Below are 22,584 nucleotides of genomic sequence, written 5' to 3'. Positions count from 1 at the left end.
AAAAAAAACTTTTAAATAATTATTTAAAATATAATTTGAATTAAACAACGTGGTTAAAATTTTCAACATATTTTCTTTTTGGGTTAAATTTTAAATTGTTCTTTTGACTTTTAAAATGTGGTATATGTGACTTTTATAACCAAAGTATATAAAGAAAATTTTAAATAATAAAAAAAAAATAATTTAAATAAAAATTAAAAAAAAAAAAATATTGAATCACGTGGTTTAAAATTAAAATGCGATAAATTCATTTTTTAATTTTGGATTGAAAACTTTCAACATCTTTTGTTTTTATTCTTGTTTCTTCTTCTGTAGAACAACAACAAACCTTTTTTTGCCTGTTGTTTGATTTAAATTTATTTCTCTGATTTTACATGATTCGGTACAAGACACAACACGTTGCGTTCAAATGAAATAAAAAATCAGGGCAGACACCGACAATAATGATCAATTACCATGGAGAACGAGCCGGCGTTGGATAAATGTGCACTTAATTAAATTATATTGGTAATGCTCAATTAAATTAATACGAGTAGTAACATTTTTTTTTTCGTTGTTTAAGGAAATGCGAGACGAGACGGGACGAGATGGCGAATGAATGAAAGCGAGTAATACTAGTAGTAATTGCGGCAACAAGAAAATTGGCACGTGTTGGCACAAAAACAACGAAATACAAACCGAGAAACGATAAAAAAAAAGTGAGGATAAAAAGTACGAAATTATATACCTTTTTATTGCACCAACAACAGCAGCAGCAGCAGCAAGTTGCTTTGTTGCACTGAATAATAATTGAAATTGGAATCAAAAAGAGTAATAAAGTTGTTCAAGCGCAAAGAAAAAAATTTCATTCACCATCGAAGAGAGCGCGCTTGTTTAACGTTAATCATTATTTTTTGTTACACTATTATACTTTTTTTTGATTAACTTCTTGCTTGTTTTATATATGTGAAGTATACGGTCTCTTCGCTCCTTCGTCTTCTTCATTTTTTTTCATCATCATCATCATCGGGCAAGAACATCAAAAAAGTATTACGCTACAAATGAGTAAATAAAAGGTTGTAACTTTTTAATCAACAGATAATTGAATCATTTTGCTGATAAAAATAATTATATTATTATTGAATAATAATTGGGTTGCACTCTTTTTATTTTATGAGCTGTAATATTGTGACCACCCGCTCCTGTATTTATATAAAAATATATATGGTTTTTATTAATTATTATGTTATATTTATATTATTTTTGATAATTTTTGTTTTATTTTGCAAAATAAGTTATATGGATTATATATTTTAAAATTAACATTAAGATAATTTTTGAGATTTTTAAAGAAGATTTGATACAAAAATTAATTTAAATTAAATATTTTTTATATATTATTTGTATATTATATTTTTTATATTAGGTATATTTAAATTTTATTTAATATAAATCTATATTTTTTATTTTATATCGTATGCATGTATGTCAACATTACATTAATAATATGTATGTTAAAGAAATAATAAATTTATAATAAATAAATAATAAAAAAATATTATTTATGAATCGTATATTTGCACAAAAAATTATACATTAAAAATTTTTTAAAAATTATACAATTATACTTAAAATATAAGTGCGACAAATCTTTTTAAAATATAAAATAGCCTTTTTTTAATTCCTCAATTTTTTAATTATTTAATTATTAGAATGTGAATTCATAAAAATTGAGAAATTAAAAATAAAGTCTATTTTTGTGTAAATTTTATATTGTTCATTTTATTAAAAAAACCTTGTTAATTCACAATAAAATATTTTGTTAAGTGTTATTACATTAACTTTTAAATATAATAATATTATTAATTATAATATTATTATAATATTAATATTATTAAATATTAATTATATAACCCAAAATAAATAATTAAATTAAATATTTTTAAAAATTATTATAATTAAACTCAATAAACTCTAAAATTTTAATTATTTAGTATAAAATATTAATTTCTTTTTAGCTAATATTATTTTTATAAATATTTCTATATTTAAATTATGAAAATAATTTTAAGAATAGTAACATTTTTTATATTAAAAAAGAAATTCATTAATTTTAATTAATTTTGGAATTATAATAATAATTAATATTATCAATATGTATTGTATTATATTTTATTTAAATTTATTTTAATTTATTTATTTATAATATAAATATACAATTTGCCATAATTTTCATGAAAAAATTATAAAATAATATTTTTTTCAATTAAAATCGTAATTCCAGCAGTAAAATTTAAATTAATGAACTTTCCGGTCAAGTAAACAAACAAAAAAAAAATTAATATAAAAAATTGATGATTGGTAAAAGATTAAATTATGTGCTAATGGACACATGTTTTAGCTATAATTTGTTTACTTAAGGGCGGAACTCTATTACTGCTTCACATACTGTCTCGACTCGGCAGTCGGCACGTTAATAAATAAATGAATGAATGATCTTGGTAGTAAAAGTACAATGTTACAGCATTGTTATAACTTTGTTTCTTATATTTATTAATATACAGAGAGAGATGAAGAAAAATTATTGATGTGAATAAAGCGTGACTGTTCTTATTTTTTTTTCTTTTCTCTTATACAATTTTTTTTTCAAGATTCATTTAAAGGCGTTACAACAACATTTATATTTATCTCCGCGTTTTGCCACACTACGGATGTTTGGATGCGAGGCAAAAGTATGATATACTTGTCTGTTTTACAATATAATTCAATACACAATAATATTATGATTAAGTGATTATTATTGAAAAAAAAAGTAAAACTTGACTCTTTTTCTCTATATATTTAATATAATAACAACGCAACACGCAATAGATCATGAATGGTTTTGGGCATCGATGAAAGCACTCATTCATTGAGCTTGTTTCTTCTTTTTTTTCATTTTCACACCGTGCCTGTCTTGGGAATTGAATAAAAATTACGACTAAATAATAAGTCTCTAAGCGAGAAATATATATATTATTTATTAAAATATCAAGAAAATCATTATTTTATTCTTATTATGTAACGCAGCGGAATCAAAATGATAAATAAATAAAAACCGAGAGAAATCGTGATCTGATCATTACTCATAAAACTACTTGTGATGCTCAAACAATGTAAAATTGAATTAAATATTGATCTAAATACAGAAAAGTTGTTAATGAACTGTATTTATAATATTATAACAATATAACTAATCTTAAAGAAGTCGATGAATTATGAATTAAATACATTTTCGGAGAATTCGGAGGTCATCGTCGTCGTCGAATTTGATACCTTTACTTTTATTTTTAATTTTCACACTAAAATTTTTAAATATTTTTTAATATTTCATTAAACAAACATCCTTTCTTGTGAAAATAATATTTGGATTTCATCATCATCATCATCGTCGTGATCGTTTAAGTGCTTTATAAAGCAGTAATAATAATAAAAATGTGTGAAGAGTCGACTTTAGATTTTTTTTTTTTTGAGAGAGAGAATTTTTTTTAGCTTACCAAGTACTTGACGCACACGCTTCAATTCTGACGAAATCATTGTTGTTTCAAATTAAGCGCTCATTCAATATTTATTTAGTACTTGAACATACAAATGTTTCCATTTTTTATGTATATTTCACTTGTATTTGTCTACGATAATTTTTTTTATGGATTTGTTTGTTTTTCGCTGTAACCTTTTTATGATATTTTTATTTTATTTTTATTCGAATCTTCGAGATGTTGCTCTTGAGTCATAAAACAGTCCTGTAACCGCAGGAATACAAAATTGTCTCTTCCTTTATCTCGTTTCTCACTTTTTTTTTGTATTAATCTTTTTGATTTTTATTTTATGAAATGTTGTTAAAAAATAAACAAGTGTTTTAACGGAGAGGAAACTTATCGTGTTATATGAGGATGAGGCAATTTAGAAAAATTTTTCTTATCACAAAAAAATATTTAACCGATTTTCACATTTTTCTTTGAATAATAATTTTGACAAATTTGTTAAAAAATAATTAAATAATAAAAAATATTTTTTTTTAATTCTGTATTTTATTTAATATATTTTATTTTTTTATTTAAATTTTTTAATTTATTGAATTTTTATTTTGAAATTTGAATGAATTTATTAAAAAATAATTAATGATAATTTATTTATTAATTAAAAATTAATAATATTTATTTTTAAAAAAAATTTTATTTTAATTAATTAATTTATAAAAAAAATTTTTTTCAAATAAATAAAAAATTTTTAACAATTTTTTTATTAATTAAAATTAAATAATATTTATTTTTTTTATTTTACTTATTTTATCTTTAAATATTTATTAATTTTAATTTATTTATATAAATTTTTATTAATTTTCTAATTTATTTTTTAAAAACCATTTGAAAATTTTGAATTAGAGAAAAAGCGAATTACAAATTTTTACAATTAAACTTTTAAATAGTGAATTTTTTGTTTCAAATTAAAAATTTTTGAGACGTACTTTTATAATAAAAAATAAATATTATTTTTTTAAATATAATTTTTTTTTTAAATTTTTAAAAAAAAAAATCCAAAATGAAACATGAAACACTTTCGTTCATCACGCCTGCCTAAAACTTTTAATTTTTTACTAATATGATGTAAAAACAAATAAATTTCCAAGAAAAGAATTTTATATATTTCATGAAAGAACACACAAAAAAAAAACGCAGGATATGACGACAAGCGACGACGAGGACCAACCAACAAAAAAAATCTCACATCATTGTCTTTCTGATGATGTCTTGTCTAAAAGTGCCAACAAACTGTGGTTTTTATTTTTGTATGGTGTCAAATTCTTCGTCGTCTCTTACAAAACACACAAAAACACGATGAAGTAAAGTATTTAAAGTAGAGCATAAAGTAATAATAATAAAATTCACACTTTTAAAGAAAAATTTTATTGACACATAATAAAGATGATGTCTGAGGTTTAATGCATTTCTCATAGGCTTTAAATGAGTTTTGAATTTGATAAGAGCGAAAAAAAAGAGATTTTGGTCTAAATTTAAGACGAGATGAAAAAGGTATGTGCTTAGAATTTATTATTATTTTTTTGTTCAGTTTAGTTCTTTAAGTGCGCGAAAAATAACATGAAATGAAATTGAAGTGATTGCGAAGGCAGTTTTCGTCTTTATAAAGATTAATTTTTTTTGCAAAGTCATTTAAAAATGTTAAAAAAATTATTTTTTTTAAACGTCAATATTTTGAATTGAAATTATTATTTACAAATTATTTCAAAAAATTTACGAATTTAAAAAAAAAATTAAAAAATTTAAAAAAAAATTAAAAAATTAAAAAAAAAATTACAAAATTTAAAAAAAATATCAAAAAATTTTTCAAAAAAAAAAAAAAAATCAAAAAATTTTTCAAAAAAAAAAAAAAAATTAAAATTTTTAATAAAATATTTCAAATTTTGAATAAAAAAATTAAATTTCTGTTCAAAAAGTCCCCTGATGTCTTTTCACTACACTTGCCATGCACTTGCCTCTTAAAAATAAATTCTTTCTTCCATATCGTTAACGTTAAACTATTCATAACACACAACATAATGCACTTAATCTTCCACATTTTTCGCACAAATACACGCAGAAATCTATATCAAACGAAAAAAAAAATAGATGCATAGATACAATTTTTTCCAAGTCACATCGCGCAACGATTTCAAAAAGGATTATCTTTCTCAGTTAATTATCTTCCTCATGCGTCGTTGTCCTATGCAATCGCACAAAGTGCGAGATGTGATGAGATAAAATCAAGTTATAATCAAATAAATCTTTTTCCAGTGCATATTTTATTTTGTGGTTATTATTTAAGAGATTTATTTTACACACACTGCAAAAAAAAAAAAAAAGAGTCTCGAGTCTCATTTCACGTTGTCGGTTATTTCGCACATCGTCTAGTTTTTCATTTTCATAGCGAATGCGATGTAAATTGTGTGCAATGGTTCAATTAAGCATCCATCGTGCCGTGCCGCGTATTTGCAACGATGACGACGACGACAAAAACAACGTTCGTTAGTTACTCGCAGACTCGACTTGGTGTGCGGAATATAAAAAAATAAGTGAAATAACTGAAAAATTAAAAAAAAAATGCGTATAAAAAATGGTTTTATGTTGGCGTCAATTATTCATGTCAGCACATGATCTATTCTATCTAGGGAGAATCATGAAATGAATGTTTAAAAAGCGAATTATCTGAGGAGTGTTTGGGAGATATCACTTTACTACCAGACTTGGAAATGAGATTTATACTCAGAGGAACTTTTTACAAAAAAATAATCTAAAATGTAAGAATAATTATTTTTTATATTTTTTTTTTATTAATTTTCAATTAACAGTTAAAATTTAAAAAAATAAAAAAAAATATTTGAATTTAAAAAATTTTCAAAAATAAATTATTTTAATGTTTAAAATTGTTTTTAAAAATAAATAAAAATTTTAGTTTTAGAATTGATATTAATTTTATTTATTTATAAAAACTTTTTTTTATTTTTAAATTTTTTTTAATTGTTTTTTTTTATTTTTTTTAATATTTTAAAAAATTTTTGAAAATATTCTTTAATATTTTTTTTTAATATTTAAAAATTTTTTTTATAATAAATATTTTCATATTATTTAAAAAAATTTTTTAAATATTTTTAATTTTTTTTTAAATCTTTGTAATATTCTATAATTTTGACTTAAAATTAAAATTTTCTTAAATATGCACTTTTAAAAAAAAAATTAAGAATTTTTTCGATTGATTTTTTTCTTTATAAATTTAAAAATAATATTATAAACAAAATTAAATTGACTTAATATAAAAAAAAATTTATAATTTCGTTAAAAATTTCAAAGAAAAAAACTTTGAAACGAAAAAAATTTTCAAGGACTTAGCTCATCTCCTCGAATTTCACGATAATTCCTGTTGGAGAAAAAAAAAACAAACATTCCGAAGATATTTCAATCAAAAGCGAAATTGAAGCAGTGGCGCAATATCTTGAATATCTACATTTTTTATGTGTATCTGTTCAATATTCTCCTCTTTCACATAATTTATATTCTTCGGATTTTATTTTGATTTACATACTCGGTCCCTCTGTGTAGCGAGAAATCCTTTTAATAGCCCAATGCTCTTTAAAATATATAAATAATAATGACTCTGAGGTAGTGTGCGTCGATCGATCCATAATATATTTATACAATTGACCTCCAATAAAGATATCAATTTACATCATGCTATACAATTGATTTTTGTAAAATGTTCCGAGAGCAGAGTGCAATGTTGTACTTCTTCTTCTTTTTTTTTGTGCAGCTTGTTTTCAATTCAAAAAAAAATTTTTTGCAGCAAGTGATAAATTCGTACGAAGAATAAAACAACGACGACGAGAAACAAAAGAGGAGAGAGAAAGAGGAGGCAGTGATCATTATTATTCATCAGCAGCGTGTCATGATCACTTCGGCGGATCAGTCGACCGACAAACCGTGTAAAACATATTTTTTTCGGGTAGTTTTTCATCGTCATCCTTTCGTTCCTTCCAACTGACGACGACGACGACGCGACAACACTCAAGCAAGTCTTTGAAATGCTCTTCGCATCATTTATTTACTTTCAATTGAATTGACCGGCGATGCAACGAAACGACAACGAAACTGGTGTGAAACGATCGAATAACAATGTGAAGCAAACTTTACTCAAATTACATTACAATATTGCTCACTTATTGTTGTTTTTGCACCTCTTTTATTTCGTCGCTCGCTGTCGCGTCGTTTTAATTTTTTTCCTTTCTTTTCAGAATTTTGACCAACTGAATTCCTCCCACGAGTCCCGTGAAATTAGGTTACATAACGCGTCGTCGTCGTCGTCGAGGGACATAAAATACGAGATAATTCCCCTCCACACACACAAAAAGTGACTCAGCACTGTCTCCTTCCTGTTTGGATTTCGAAAAAGTAAGAAAAAAAAACTTATGCAAATGTAAGATAATCAAGCATGCAAGCTTTTAGATTTTAGATACAATATTATTAGTAAGAATATTTAAGAAGGCAAGCAATAATAATATAAAAAGAGAGACTTATCTTAATGCATTTTACACACACTTACAATTATTTGTTGCAATATCCGACGACGACGACGACTACTAACAGGCAGCAGCACACAAAACGAAGTCAACCCACGGTTTTCAGTAGCGAACGACTGCGTATTTGGTGCAACAAAGTTCTTTTTTTGTATTACTTTTGTTTCTCAAGTTTTATTTTTTTTTATTCCATAAGGCCGCTCCAATTTTTTCTTTCGAACTTTTTGTCCCAAGATTTTTTTTAATAGCGGGAAGGGGCAAAAAAATAATAAAAAAAAGTTTTGAAATACTTTTTCATACAAAATGATAAAATTCAAACAATTATATTGAGATTTGATAATTTAAAATTGATCTCAGAGTATTTCAAGTTAAAAATTTAAACAAAAAAAAATTTCCTAAAAATAACTGTCAAAAAATTTTGAAAAATAATTTTTTTGAAAAAAAATTTAAGGAAGAAAATTCATGTTCAAAAACGATTTTTTATACAAAAATTCTTAAAAATTAACTTTTTTTTTAAACTTTGGAAAATTTAAAATAAGAAATAAAATAGAAATAAAATAATAAAATTTTTTGGAAAAAACATCAAATAAGACAAAAAAAACGGTCAATTTTGATGAAATTTTTAACTTTTGTTTTTATTTTGCCCTTTTTAAAATTTTTATATTGTTTTTGCCTTACAAAATTTGTTCCTGAGAGGTAATCTCGAAAACTATACGTCTCAGAGCATATGTTTCATGGAGAAAAATGTTAGTTATGACGTGCCCGATGTTTAAATTAAAACAAAAATATTTAAAAAAAATATTGAAAAAAATTTACTATTTTTTTTATTTTTTTTTTTCAATATTTTTTTTTATATTTTTTTTTTTAATATTTTTTTAAATTTTTTATTTATTTTACTTTTAAATGATGCATGGGACAAAAAGTTCAAAAAAAAAAAAAAATTGGTGCGGCCTAAGTAATCTCTGAAAAAAAAAATTGAAACTTGGTTACGTATGATTTGAGGCTTTCAATAAGCCATTAAATAATTATAAATTACCATTTTGCCAGGATTGATCGTATATTGGCTGAAACGAGAGAAAAAAAATGTAAATAAGTAAATCATATCAGGAATAAGCTTAATGTTCCCATTTTTTGTGCTGCGCTTGAAACACACGAAAAAAAAGTACGGGGAGAATCATTTATAATAAATGTATTGACATTAATGGCAAATATATTGTCAATTTAGGAAACATGCATTCCATTCCTTTCATCCTTTATTTTATAAAAAATGCAAGAAAAAAAATTTTTTTTTGCATGTTGATTTTTTTTTCTTCTCTCTTTTCAAAGTTTATTGGATTTTGCAAATGGAAGTCTTATCTAAGAAATTTTTTTAAGTAGCTGATAACGATGCTGAAGTCTGATCCAATGGGTATGTACCTAAATTGTGCTGTAAACACGTTTACAAAGGGAATGAAGAATTAAGAGAGTTGTGACGGAGAAGAAGTTCGTTATTGGATTCAGTGAAGTTTGGTAAATGCGATGTTGATTTTGTAAGTAATTTTTTGTTCATTTTTAAAATATTTTTTTTTAATATATTTTTTTTAAATTTTTTTTTGTTTTAATTTTTTATATATTTTTTTTTTATTTTTTTTATAGTTTTTTTATTCTTTTAATATGATTTTTTTATGTTTTTTTAAATATAAAATTTTAATAATTGTTTTAGTATTTTTTAAATTTAAAATAATTTATTATTTTTTTATATTTTTTTAAATAGTTTTAAATATTTTTTAATTTTAATTTTTTTTATTTTTTTTTATATTTAATTTTTTATAATGTACATATTTTTTTTTAATATTCTAAAAAAATATATTTTTTTTTATAATTTTATGATATTTTATTTTTAATATTTTTTTATTAATTTTTTTTTAAATATTTTTTTTATTTATTTTTATTACTTAATATTTTATTTTTTAATTTTTTTATATAATATTTTTTTAATATTTTCTATTTCAGTAAACCTATTGAAGGAAAATTTTCAAATGAAAAAATTAAAAATTATTCCAATTAATTCAAACCAAGCATTTTATTACTTGACTCCCATTCGGATTAAATTACCATTCACTGAAAGCCTACCTTGCCAAGTCATTCACTAAATACTTTTACTTCGATTACGACTTACGGTTACCTTGCAAGTCTTGCGTGCGAGTTGCCTATTAAACAATTACAATAAATAAATATTTACTTGGCTTTTTCTCCCTTTTTTTATTATTATTTATTTTTTCGAAAGCAACTGAAAAACGGCGCACAATATCAAAATAATTTATGTTTTTATTGATCTGAATTTTTTTTTTGCTTACTTTTGCGAAATCAATCCGTTTTTGCATTAAAAATAGCTTTTTCTCAGGATTTCTTTAAAAACACGAGACGAAACAAGGATACAACTATCAGTTACGTCTCGGCAGCAAATTGCTTCTTTTTTCTCATTACAGCAAATTCTGCTGAAGAAAAGTAAACGAGCAACAAAAGTTTTGAAATGCCAGACGCAAGAGCAATAAATTTCGATAAAATATAAAAGACTAATCGGTGGGGTATCGGAGTAAATATCTTTCCAACTGGAAGAAAAGATACAACAGACAAAAAAGATATTCACACCATGTGGCAATGAGCTGCGCTCTGATGCAAAAAAAAAATCGCGTATATGAAGAAAAAAAAAACAGTGATATTATCAGAGTAGAGTAAAGAGACTTGTGACTTGCAAGAATCGCGAAATTAATTTATTTACTACTTTGTAGCTCTAGACTCGAATTTGCACGTCAAAAAATCAACTCCAAATTGCTTTTTTCCTTAAAAAAATAAAAGAAGCCAGTCTCGCCATAACAATAATAATTTTTTTTTATAATCTATGCAAATTTTGCTTTATCGAACAACGCTAATTTTATAATAAAAGTCTCAATATATTTTCATTCGCTTTCAAACCTTTTTTTTTTGCAGAGAAAATTGCTGCTAGCTGAATTAATTCTCTTTTTTTTTTCTTACAGAATCAAGTCAGTCGCTGTAATTCTTGTTGCGTGTAGTGCGAAAAAGGGAGAAAAAAAAGCGAGCAGTTTTTGATCAATATTATTAATTTTGTTAATAAAAGGTAAGCATTTACTGCCACAAATATGCGCGCAAAGCAAGGAAAAAAAATTATCATCTGCCTCTGAGATCAGTATTGTGTTGTGTTGGGTGCGCGCGGAGAGAGAATCAAAATCAATACACACTCACATGATTCTTTCATAAAAATAAATAAATTTAAATAATAAAACGTTCCCTTTTTAAACGCGCATTACTACTGCGCGAAGTAGCTGCCTATGTCGACGAAGCATAATAAGAAAGAAAGAACCTATAATTCTCCGGACAAGTCAAAGCAGAATATAAATATTTGCACCCTTAAGCGATATTTTTCTTCCTTCTACTGATGATGATGATGATGATGTGTGCAGTACCTACAACACGGTATTCGGAGCTGAATGAACAGGCACGGGGAAGGGAATGTGGATAATTTTTGTAAAAAATAAAGAATCATAATGAACATCATGGTTAACGATTGGAGTCAATTGATGGAACAAGGAAGAGGTAAGTTTTGAGGATTTGATGGACAGAGACTAAAAATTGATTGAAATTTCTTCAACAGGTTGCCGATCATCTTTGATGAACTTCTCAATTTCTCTAAAGAGCTTCTGAAGACTTTTGATCGCCTTTGATGAACTTCTCAATTCCTATAAAGAGCTTCTGAAGACTTTTGATCGCCTTTGATGAACTTCTCAATTCCTATAAAGAGCTTCTGAAGACTTTTGATCGCCTTTGATGAACTTCTCAATTCCTATAAAGAGCTTCTGAAGACTTTTGATCGCCTTTGATGAACTTCTCAATTCCTATAAAGAGCTTCTGAAGACTTTTGATCGCCTTTGATGAACTTCTCAATTTCTCTAAAGAGCTTCTGAAGACTTTTGATCGCCTTTGATGAATTTCTCAATTCCCCCAAAAAAACTTTTTAAACCTCACAAAAGAAACTTCTGAACTTTTTAACGACATTTCTCATTAAAACTCGTAAATAACTCGTAACTAAGTTCATGTTATGTCTAAAAGTCAGAATCTTTTGTTGAAAAAACGTCGCCGATCACACATTTCCTTCATACCTCCTTTTGTGTGAGTGATCGATATTGCTTTTCATTTCGTTTCAAGTCCATTCAAAATAATCGCGCTCCATTGAATGGAAGAGTGTGCAAAATTCGTTTTACGAGCAAAATGTGTTTGGTTAGAAGGAAGTGTTCTAACAACAACATTTTTTTATGATTATTATTTACCATTAAGGCTTTAAGCGAAAAAAAAATGAGACTCGTCTGTTAATGTCGTCGTCTCTAAAACTCTTCTTTCGTCTCATTACATGCACGCCGCAGTCGAGAGGGAGCTATGTGCCAAGTTTCTGTGAATGGTGTAAATTTTACTTCTTCTTCGTCGTTGTCGTTGTCGTCTTCTACCGTAAAGTTCCAAACAACATTTTTGTTATATGTTTAATACTTCGACACACACTTAATTCATCATACGCTTTACTTTACTCTTTTACTCCTCTTTGCGCGACTTACATGTTTCGTGTGTGTTTCTCGGCATACCAACCAGCAATCCATGCATGCTCTTCTTTTCTGGCATGGCGTGTACGATAAAAAAATACTTTTATTTAATATAATAAATTGTGTGCACGAAGAGAGTACGTTTTGTTATATTAATAAGGAAAAAAAATCTTGCTGCCTCTCATATTTTTACACACACACACACGCTCGAAACACTCTTCTATTCTTGTAAACATTTTTTCCGTCTTTCGCATGTCTCCCATACGTTGTACGTAAATATTTTTATTATGATAATATTTTTCAAAAACATCATATCGCGGAATTTCGTACAAAAAGGACACAACTCACGAGAATAGCAAAAAGAGTTAAGTCCATTTTACGAAAAAAAGCGAGATATAGAGACATTCTCACACACATTCAAAGCCATTCTTCGACGTGTAGAGGGACTCTTCTTGTCTAATATAAAAATGAGAAGAAAAAGAAAAATAATAAAAAAAAACAAGTTTTGTACAAGCGCGCACATGTTTTAGTTCATATTTGTATTTTTAATATTGAGAGTGATTCAACTCATGCGTTAGAGAGGATAGAATTCAAAAGGGTTCGTCGCTTAAAAACAAATCTTTCGTTTTTTTAATTTTATTTTTTTTTTAAATATTTAATTTTTATTTTTTTTCAAAATTATTCAAAATTCAATTTCAAAAATTTTTTTCAATTTCAATGAAATTTTCTTACTAAGTTAAATTTTTAACTAACGTTTTTCTGAGAAATCAATTTTAGAATTTCATATAGAAGTTTCATTTTATTAAAATTTAAAAATTATTTTTTATTTACTAAAATTTAAAAATTATTTCGAAAAAAAAATTCAAAAATTTTTAAATGGATTTTTGAAAAAAAAAAAATTTATGAATTTTTGAAAAATATTTCAAAGTAATTTTTTTCGAAATTAACTTCGAAATTTAATATTTTTCAATGTTTCATTAAAAATGAATTTGAAAATTTTTCAAATGAAATTTCGAAAAAAAATTGAATGAAGTTTCAAAAAAATTTTTCGAAATTTCAAATTTTTTCAAATATTTTCGAAAAAAATATTTTTAATGAACTTTTGAAAAATATTTCAAAATAGGCTTTTTTCGAAATTAACTTCGAAAAAAAAAATTGGCGAATTTTCAAAAAAAATTTTAAAATTTAATTAAAAAATTTTCGAAAAAAAATTGAATGAAGTTTCGAAAAAAATTAAAAGAAATTTCAAGAAAAATTCTAATAATTTTTCGAAAAAAATATATTTTAATGAATTTTTGAACAAAAAAAAAACATCAATGAAATTAAATTAATTAAATTTTTTTATTTTTTTAAATTAAAAATGAATTCAAAAATGATAAAAGAAAATTTAAAAAAAAATTCGAAGTAATTTTTTTTTTCGAAATTAAGCTCGAATTTTATATTAATTAAAATTAAATTAAAGGTTAAATTTTTAGTTTTTTTCATCATTTAAAAAATGTTTTTCTTTTAAATTTTTGTTCCCTCCCTCACATGTGACACATACGTACAGAATACAAGACCATTTAAATAATAAAAAAAATAAACTATGAAACACGACAAATACCTGTTCTCTTAATTTTGTCTTTAAGCAAATGTTCATACATGCATGCATTACTTTTTCCCGTAAATGTGTGTACGACGGCATTCACATTTTGACGACACACACACACAAATGCCCCGACTCTGGTATAGATCAAACTAGTTTACTTGTGGATTTTTATGCATTTTATTATTATTATTATATTTTTATGAAAACTTCGTCTCTTCTCAGTGTCGCTCTCGTATGAATGGAAACTCCAGACGGCACAAACACACGCAAAACGTAGCAAGAACTATACCGGCGCGCAATACGTTACACACAAAAACGAGAAAAAGGTGCGAGAAACATCAGTCTTCACGAACAGGAGAGAAGTGCATGGCACAAACACAAACACACATCGCCTTGCTCTCAGAATCAATATGTTGAGTTTGAACAAGAAGAACGGAAAGAGCCGACTTTTACTCAGTCTTGTCTTTGATATCGCAAGAGTTGGACGTGATTTTTTTCACTTTTGAATTTTTTGAAGAATTTTTTTTTAAAATCGGAAACGTCAAAAAATTAAGAACTTTTTTTAATTAAATGAAAAAAATAATGACAAATTACAAAAATCATACAAATTGAAGGATTGTTGAAAAAAATAATTTAAAAAAAAAATAAATAAAAATATTTTAAAATAAAAAAAAATAAAAAGTGAGTAGAAAAAGTTAAAAAATTCAAAAAAGTGTTAATAATTTAATTTATATTTATTTATTTGAACATTAAAAACATAAAAATTAATTAAAGCGCACACCTTTTACTCTGTGACGATGTTATCAGATTATTAGCACCTGTACAAAAAACGACATTTTTAGATGTTCGCAAAAAAAAAGAAAAATAAATAAATAATTACACCGTTCGCGTTTATTCTGACAAAACAAAAGAATAGTTTGATGTGATAATGTTTGATAATTTTTTTTGTTTATTTATTTTCTCAACTCGTTGAATTAAAAAAAAAACAAGAAGTGTAATATTAGCAAGAATATTTTTTCTTGTAAAAAAGTTTATAAAAAATATTTTTTTTATACAAGAAGAGCGAAGAAGAAAAGTAAATTTTGCTCGAAGACATTCCGTGAAGATAATGCAGTGAATAAGAAAAAAAAATGTGCACTTTTTGAACACACAGACAGTCAGTGAGTGAGCCAAAAGCGCAGTAAATAAAAAAAAAGTACAGAAGAGACCAATCCAATTTGTGTGCTAAACCGTGCCGTGCGAGAGTTGTGTATGAAAAATAATAATAAAAAAAAAGAGTACAGCACAACAAGACATATTATTATTATTATTATTGAAAGCAAACACACAAAGCTAAGCAGCATTATGTATAAAAATATATAAATAAAGTGCAATGTGCAGCATATAAACAAAAAATTACTATATTTTATTTTTATAAAGAGCATTTCGTGATTAAATCTCATACACAATAAAATAATTTTTTTTTCGTTCCTTTTTTATGTGTACAACCTTAAAAACTTGTAATAATAATAAAATAATAAATGCAAAGTTTTAGTTCAATTTTAAAGTTAACTATTTGAAACTAGATCGAAGAGTTTAACATTTTTGTATGAAAAAAAAGAAATTGTTCGAGATATTTGCTTAATTTGAGTGTCAATGTCAATTTTCAAGTCGTACATGTCGATGAAGGCGAGGAAAGTTGTCTTTAGGGTTACATTGAGGCGCCCTTTGTTTAGATAAGTTGTTCGTGAATAATCGGTCAAGAGTTGAGTTTTAGTATAATTTTGCTTTAAAAGTTATATTTTTTAAGAAATTTAGGTTTATTTCGTTAAAAATTTTAATTTTATTTAAAAAAATAATATTTTTGAAAAATTTTACTTTTTTTTTTGTACAAAAATATAATTTGTATAAAATTATATATTAAACGAATTTTTTTGTCGATAACTTTGAATTTGAAGATATTGATTTTGAAAAAAATTATTCTTATAGGAATATTTTTAATTAAATTTCTTAAAAAAATTTCGATTTTATATAAAAAATAAATATTTATTTTAATTTAATAAATTTATTGATTAATTTACTAAAAAAAATAATTAATTAAAATAATTTATTTTTTTTAATTTAATTTTTAAAAATTTTAAATTAAATTAAATTTAGTTTATTTAAAATTTTAATTTTAATTTAATTTAAAATTTTGGATTTTAGATATTTTTTTTTACAAAAATAAGTTAAAAATTTATGTTAAAAATAAACAAAATTATAATTATTAACATTTGAAATGATTTTTCTTTAAAACTTTTATTTTAAATAAAAGATCATCTATTAATTTGATTTTTTTAATAAAAATTTCTTTCCAAAAATTTTTTATTAATAATTTTATAAAAAATTATATATAATAATTTATTTAGTCAAATTTTTTTTAAAATATATTTTTCTTACTTCCTTAGGTTCAAAAGAATTATTTTAGTTTTTTAAATAATAAAATTTTATATCTTTATACAAAAAAAAAATCATAAAAATGTAAAAATTTAACAATTTTAATGTCACATTTAATGCTCGAGGCAAAAATTATAACTTAAAATCTCGCAAAAGTGAAATTTCTCTCATACGATGATATGACAGGACAACTCGTCTCACATGTTTAACAATTTCTAAGCTTTCATGATGTCTCATATGTTGACAATTATGACACAAACTCGCTCTCAAAGTACAACTTTCTTCTTTAAAATCAAGAAATTTCTCATAATCGATGACAAGTGCCTTCAACCTTTTAAATATTTTCACATAAAACACATTTTTGAAACAATAAAATTCATTGTTTGACCAGATTTGCACAAAAAAACAAAAAAAAAATGCATTTTCGATCTTCTTTTGATTTGGTTGTGCATCATCACGATATAAATATTTTCTTTTTTTTCCGTTTTTTCGCTCGCTCTGTTAAATCAAGCCCATAAGCGATCTAACAAAGCATGTACTTGCACAAGTAATAATAACAATAAGTTTAAAAAAATATAAAAAGAGGACTTTTTTTAGCAGCAAGGTCTTGTCGTGGTGTGTGTGAAGAACTTGAAAAAAAAAACTGCTGTGTTGTTCGTGTTCAAATGCGTCAAATATTTCAAATCTTGTAATAAATATCAGCTCAATAACTTTTTTTTCTGGTTATTATTATTTAATGTTACTTTTTTTTTGTTGTTAGAGCTCCTCAAAAAAAAAAAGAGTTTTTGCCACACAAACAAACAAACAAAGCAAAAAAGCAGCAATTTCTCGTATGAATGAGATAACGACAACAATGATGAGTGCGCGCAGTGAGTAAAAAGATTCAAAGGCAAAAACTGCACAAAAAATGTCGAGATTCATTTTTTCTTCTTTCGTCGTCGTCTTTTTTCTCATTTTTTTTTTATTATTTTTACTTACCAACTTGGTTACTTACTCCCGATCTCGAGCCGGGAGATTGCCGAGCATTGCCATTTGAATGTTGTATACAACAATAAATACACCTTATTATTATTTTTTATGTGTAAAGAAATTTTTTCATAGACACAGACACACTCGCGAAAAAAAAACTGAGAAAAAATTGCAAGGCAAGAAATTTTTTAAGACAAGATCTATATTGTTACATTCCTCGTTTGTTTTGTTTGTTTATTTGTTTCGCTTTTGGTGAAAGATTAGAGCGGAGAGCTCTAAGTCACACATTCACAAACTTTGTGATTTTTTTTTCGAATTTAATTCCGTTAAAGCTTTGAATGAATTTTGTGAGAAATTGTCATTTGAAATTTTTTATTTATTTGAGCGCTTTTTGTTTTATTTATTTATTTTTTTTTATTTTTTTCATGAAAAAATATTTATAAAACAAAAAAATGTGCTTTTTTTTTTTTTTATTTTATTATTGCTTTTGCTTTAAATTTAAAAAAATTTTTTTGAAAATTATTTAAATAATTGAAATTTTTGTATTTTTTTATATATAATTTAATTTTAATATAATATAGTTAATTTTTAAATTTTAATATAATTAATAAAATTTTTAAATATTAATTTTTATGAATTTTTATTATAATAAAAAAAATATTTTTTTAAATTAATGAAAACTGTGTGTTTTTTAATAGAAATTTAATATTTTAACAAAATAATAATTATTATTATTTTTATTAAATAATTTTTTAAAATTTCTTTAATTTTTTAAATTAATAAAAAATATATTTTTTTTAAAATTAATAAAATAATAAAAATTAATTATTTTTATTTTTTACAATTTTTTTAATTTTTAATTTTAATATTAATTTTTATTTTAATTAAAAATTAATAATAATTAAAAATAAAATTTAAAAAAATGTACAGACAGACTCTAAAAAAATTTTTTTTTATATTAAAAATGTGTCAAAAATATTCAAAAAATTGCGTTATTTGATACATTTCAATGAAAAGAATGTTCAAAAAAAGAAACAAAAAAACCCGAGAAAATCATAAATAAAAATAAATTATTTGAACTTTTACCTTTCTATTAATTTATTAGTTGGACATTTCTTTTGTTAATGTTTTTCGTCAACCCACAAATATTTTTGAATGAATCAAATGGTCGAAAAAAACGAATTTTAATTAATTTCCGAAGTTTTCAATAAATTTTAACATTTTTTCTCTTTTTTTTTCTTTCTTTACAGCGAGAAATATTCATTCTAATGCGTGTGCCTTATGAAAAACAAGAAATAAGTGTCAACCTCCGATGTTCGAGCAACACCACGAAGAAAGCAAAATGAAGCAAATAGATAAATAAAATGTGGAATACGATACAGGCACCATTAAATTTAACATATGGATACTCATAATAATAATAATAATCATCATCTTCATAGAAAAAACAAGCGAGACCAGCAACGTCGTCTCCTTCTTCAATGACAGCAAATAAAAAAGTTATCTCTCTTTCTCTCTCATACTTCGTTCGCGCAATGAAGAAATATTTTAAGAAATTTTAAAAAAATTAAAAAAAAGACGCAAGTAAAAATAATAAAAAAAAAGTGCAAAGATACTTAAATATAATACAAAAACAGTTAGAGAAGGCTGTGAAAAATGTTTATTGTCCGTTCAATAAATGACCATCATCAACTATATGTGCCGAACGCAGAAGAAAATACAACAGATACCAACGTCTCCGAGCTTCGAGTAGCAGCAACTTCAGCGAAAAAGCAAAATTTTGTGACACAGGAATTCAGCAACGCAGCGGATCGCATCATTGGGCCCATTGATATGCTCACATTCCGCAGACGAAGAGTTTTGCATAGACACGCATGCTTAATTAGCGTAATGGCGGCATTCTGCTTCGGTCTCGTGCTTGGCATACTTTTGCCGTTGTTCGGTTACTTAAGTAGCGACATTGATGGTGCAATTATTAGTAGTAGCAATAGTCTAAGTAGCGTAGATAGCGAATTAAGTCTGTTAAATAGTAGAATATCCAATGAAAGTCACAAGAAGCGCGTCAATCGAACGCATCACATGCCCCATTTTCCCACAATTGACGACATTCGCAAGGAAAATTCGCTGATTTCGCTTCAAATCGAGGAAAATGATCCCGAACAAGTCAAAATCTACAATTCCGTGTCGTTTATTCAAGCCGAAGACGATTCGGAGCTCGAAACGAACGACATCGACCAAGGCAGTTACAATCGTTTGCCGTCGCAAGATGTCTGGGTGAAGAATTCCAAGCGGAAATACGGCAAATACGTGCAAGAAATCCAGGAAATTGTGAAGGAAGAGTACGAAACGTTCGAAAAACAGCCGAAAAAGACAGAAAAAAGCGAACAAAACACCGACGGCATTATCGTAAACGACATTTATTGGGGCCCCGTGATCGAACGTAACTTGCCAACCGGTTTTACGAAGCAAGACACGAAACGATGGCATCTGTACTTGAACCATAGCGAAGTGACAAAGCTCGAACCGGGTTGCGGTCGCATGCAAAATCGCCTCATTCATTTTCGCGATGGGCAAATGGCCTGTGCCCGGTATCGGCAGAACACGGATCAGCTGCAGGGAGAACTTTTCAGTTTTTATCTCGGAAATTTGCTGAATTTGACGAATTTGGCTCCGAGTATTGCGACTGTACTTGATCCGGAAGCGAGATTTTGGAGTAGTGCGACAGAAGATATCACAGATGCACAATGGCGCAAGGGGAGACCGATAGTTTTGACAAAATGGTTGACAAATTTGGAGCCTGCGGGTATTCCGAAGCAATTTCAACCGTTGGAGAGACATTTGAACAAGTTTGATGTGAAAAATATTACGATGAGTATGCGGGGATTGAAGCCGATCAGTAAATTGTTCGAAAAATTGGGAATTAAACACGAAATGAACGCGATGGAACAGAATAAAACGAAAATGTTGACAAAGTTGGTTGAGTTGGCGCAATGGTCTGATCTGATAATTTTCGATTATTTAATTGCGAATTTGGATCGCGTTGTAAATAATTTGTATAATCATCAATGGTGAGTAATTTTTTTTTATTTTAAATTTTTTTTTAATTTTATTTATTTTAATTATTTTTAATTTAATTAAAAAAATTATTTTTGATAAATAATAATTTCAAAAATCGACTTCAATGAATTAATTAGAATTTTGTTGATAAAACTTTTTTTGAAAAAAAAAGAAAAATTTTTAAATTCAATAATAAAGATTTTAAAAAATAAATTAATTTATAAAAAAAATTTTTATTAAATAAAAATAATAAAATTTTAAACGAAAATTAAAATAAATAAAATTTTAAAAAATTATAATTTAATTAAATAAATAATTTAATTAAATTTCTAATTAATTTAATGAAATAATTATTACTTTAAAAATAATAAAATTATTAAATGGTGAAAATATAAATTTTAAAGTTACTTAAAAATTGACAAATAAAAAAATGAAAAATAAAATAAAATTAATAAAAATTTAAAATAATTAAAAAAAAAATAAAATAAATAAATTAAATTAAATAAAATTAATAAATGTCACAATTTCCGTAAAAATTCAAAATTTTTGAAAATCTTTACAATAATTTGAAATTTTTAAATAAAAAAATAAATTAATTTTAATTATTTTTTATAAACAATATTATTTTTTTACGAAAATTTGTTAAAATTTGAAAATAAATAAATAATTTCAAGTTTAAAATTATTAATTTTTTTAAATTTAAAAAAAATAATTTTTTTTTTTTAAATTTGGAAGTTTTATATTTTTCATTAAAATTGTTAAAAAAAATTTTTTCATACACAAATTTTGATCAATTTTTCTTCTTAAATTTAAAAATAATTTTATTTTTTCCATTTTCTTCCTCAGGAACGCCGACATCATGGAAGCTCCTGCCCATAACTTAGCGAAGCAAGTTGACACGAATCTCCTCGTGTTTCTCGACAACGAGAGCGGCCTGCTGCACGGTTATCGTCTCCTCAAAAAATACGAAACGTATCACGGCTTGCTGCTGAATAACCTCTGCATCTACCGAAAACCAACGATAAACGCCCTCAAACAACTGCGCAAAGATAGTGCGATAGGTGAAAAATTAAATAAATTATTTGAGCAAACAACGAGTCAAAGTGTGCGTGATGTGCTTCCTCCATTACCGGAAAAATCAATTAAAATTTTAATTAGTCGTGTAGATCGTGTATTAGATCAAGTGAGAAAATGCAGTGAAACATTTGCATCGGCAGCTACTGCAACGACAACGACAACGAGGTGACCATAATAAAGCAAAAGAAACGAAAAAAAAATGAATAAAGCAAAAAAACATACAAAAGAGGCACTAAATTGATAAAAATGTGATTCGTGTTTAATTCTACCATATATTATAGTGGCAATTTAATACGCAAAACACTTTTAAACCAAAAAAAAAAGAGAAATAATAAAGCAAGAAGTTTAATATAAAAAAAAATGTAAAATGTTTTTTAAAGCAAAAAAAGTAAAGTAAAGTAAAAAAAGAATGAAACAAAAAATATAAAGCAATGAAATGCAAAGGAGATATGCAACACGCATCCTGGCTCATCTTCGTCGTCGTCTTGTTCAACAACATCGAGCACAAAAATTTCTCAACACACAACATATAGTCGCAGCGAATAAATAGCTTTGGGGTATAAATCTCTGCTGCTTGCCCGCCTGTCCCGCACTCTCTCTCTTTTATTCTTCGTCTCTCGCCCAAATCGTAAGATGTGAATTTTTTTAAATTTTTTTTTTAAACTTTCTTTAACAAATTTCTTCGAAAGTTTATTTTTTTTACTTTTTTGTCATCGCACGAATTTCAAGCTCAAAGAAAAAAAAGTTGTTGGTAGGTCGCCCATCGCAATTCTCGATAAAATATTAACAGATAGATCCTGTTTTTG

The 22,584-nt window shown here is 25.4% G+C and overlaps 1 protein-coding gene across 1 annotated transcript; it reads left to right on the top strand.

Annotated features, from left to right (window-relative positions):
- Positions 1–19,477: 19,477 nt before the first annotated feature.
- On the top strand, positions 19,478–21,947 carry LOC134832575 (extracellular serine/threonine protein kinase four-jointed). Its single transcript, XM_063846639.1, has 2 exons — positions 19,478–20,712; positions 21,548–21,947. Exons 1-2 carry the CDS (start codon positions 19,478–19,480, stop codon positions 21,945–21,947), a joined length of 1,635 nt encoding a protein of 544 aa, XP_063702709.1.
- The last annotated feature ends 637 nt before the right edge of the window (positions 21,948–22,584 follow it).

The sequence above is a fragment of the Culicoides brevitarsis genome, chromosome 2, assembly GCF_036172545.1.
Source record: "Culicoides brevitarsis isolate CSIRO-B50_1 chromosome 2, AGI_CSIRO_Cbre_v1, whole genome shotgun sequence".
NCBI classification, from domain to species: Eukaryota; Metazoa; Arthropoda; class Insecta; order Diptera; family Ceratopogonidae; genus Culicoides; species Culicoides brevitarsis.
Note: the sequence above shows the minus strand (reverse complement) of the source record. Positions and strands in the feature narration are given on the sequence as shown.

What these genes read in the sequence shown, in the direction of transcription:
- LOC134832575 (XM_063846639.1), top strand. Translation starts at nt 19,478, where the DNA reads ATGCTCACATTCCGCAGACGAAGAGTTTTGCATAGACACGCATGCTTA. An exon ending in AATTTGTATAATCATCAATG is followed by an intron (nt 20,713 to 21,547) that starts GTGAGTAATTTT and finishes TTTCTTCCTCAG; the next exon opens with GAACGCCGACATCATGGAAG.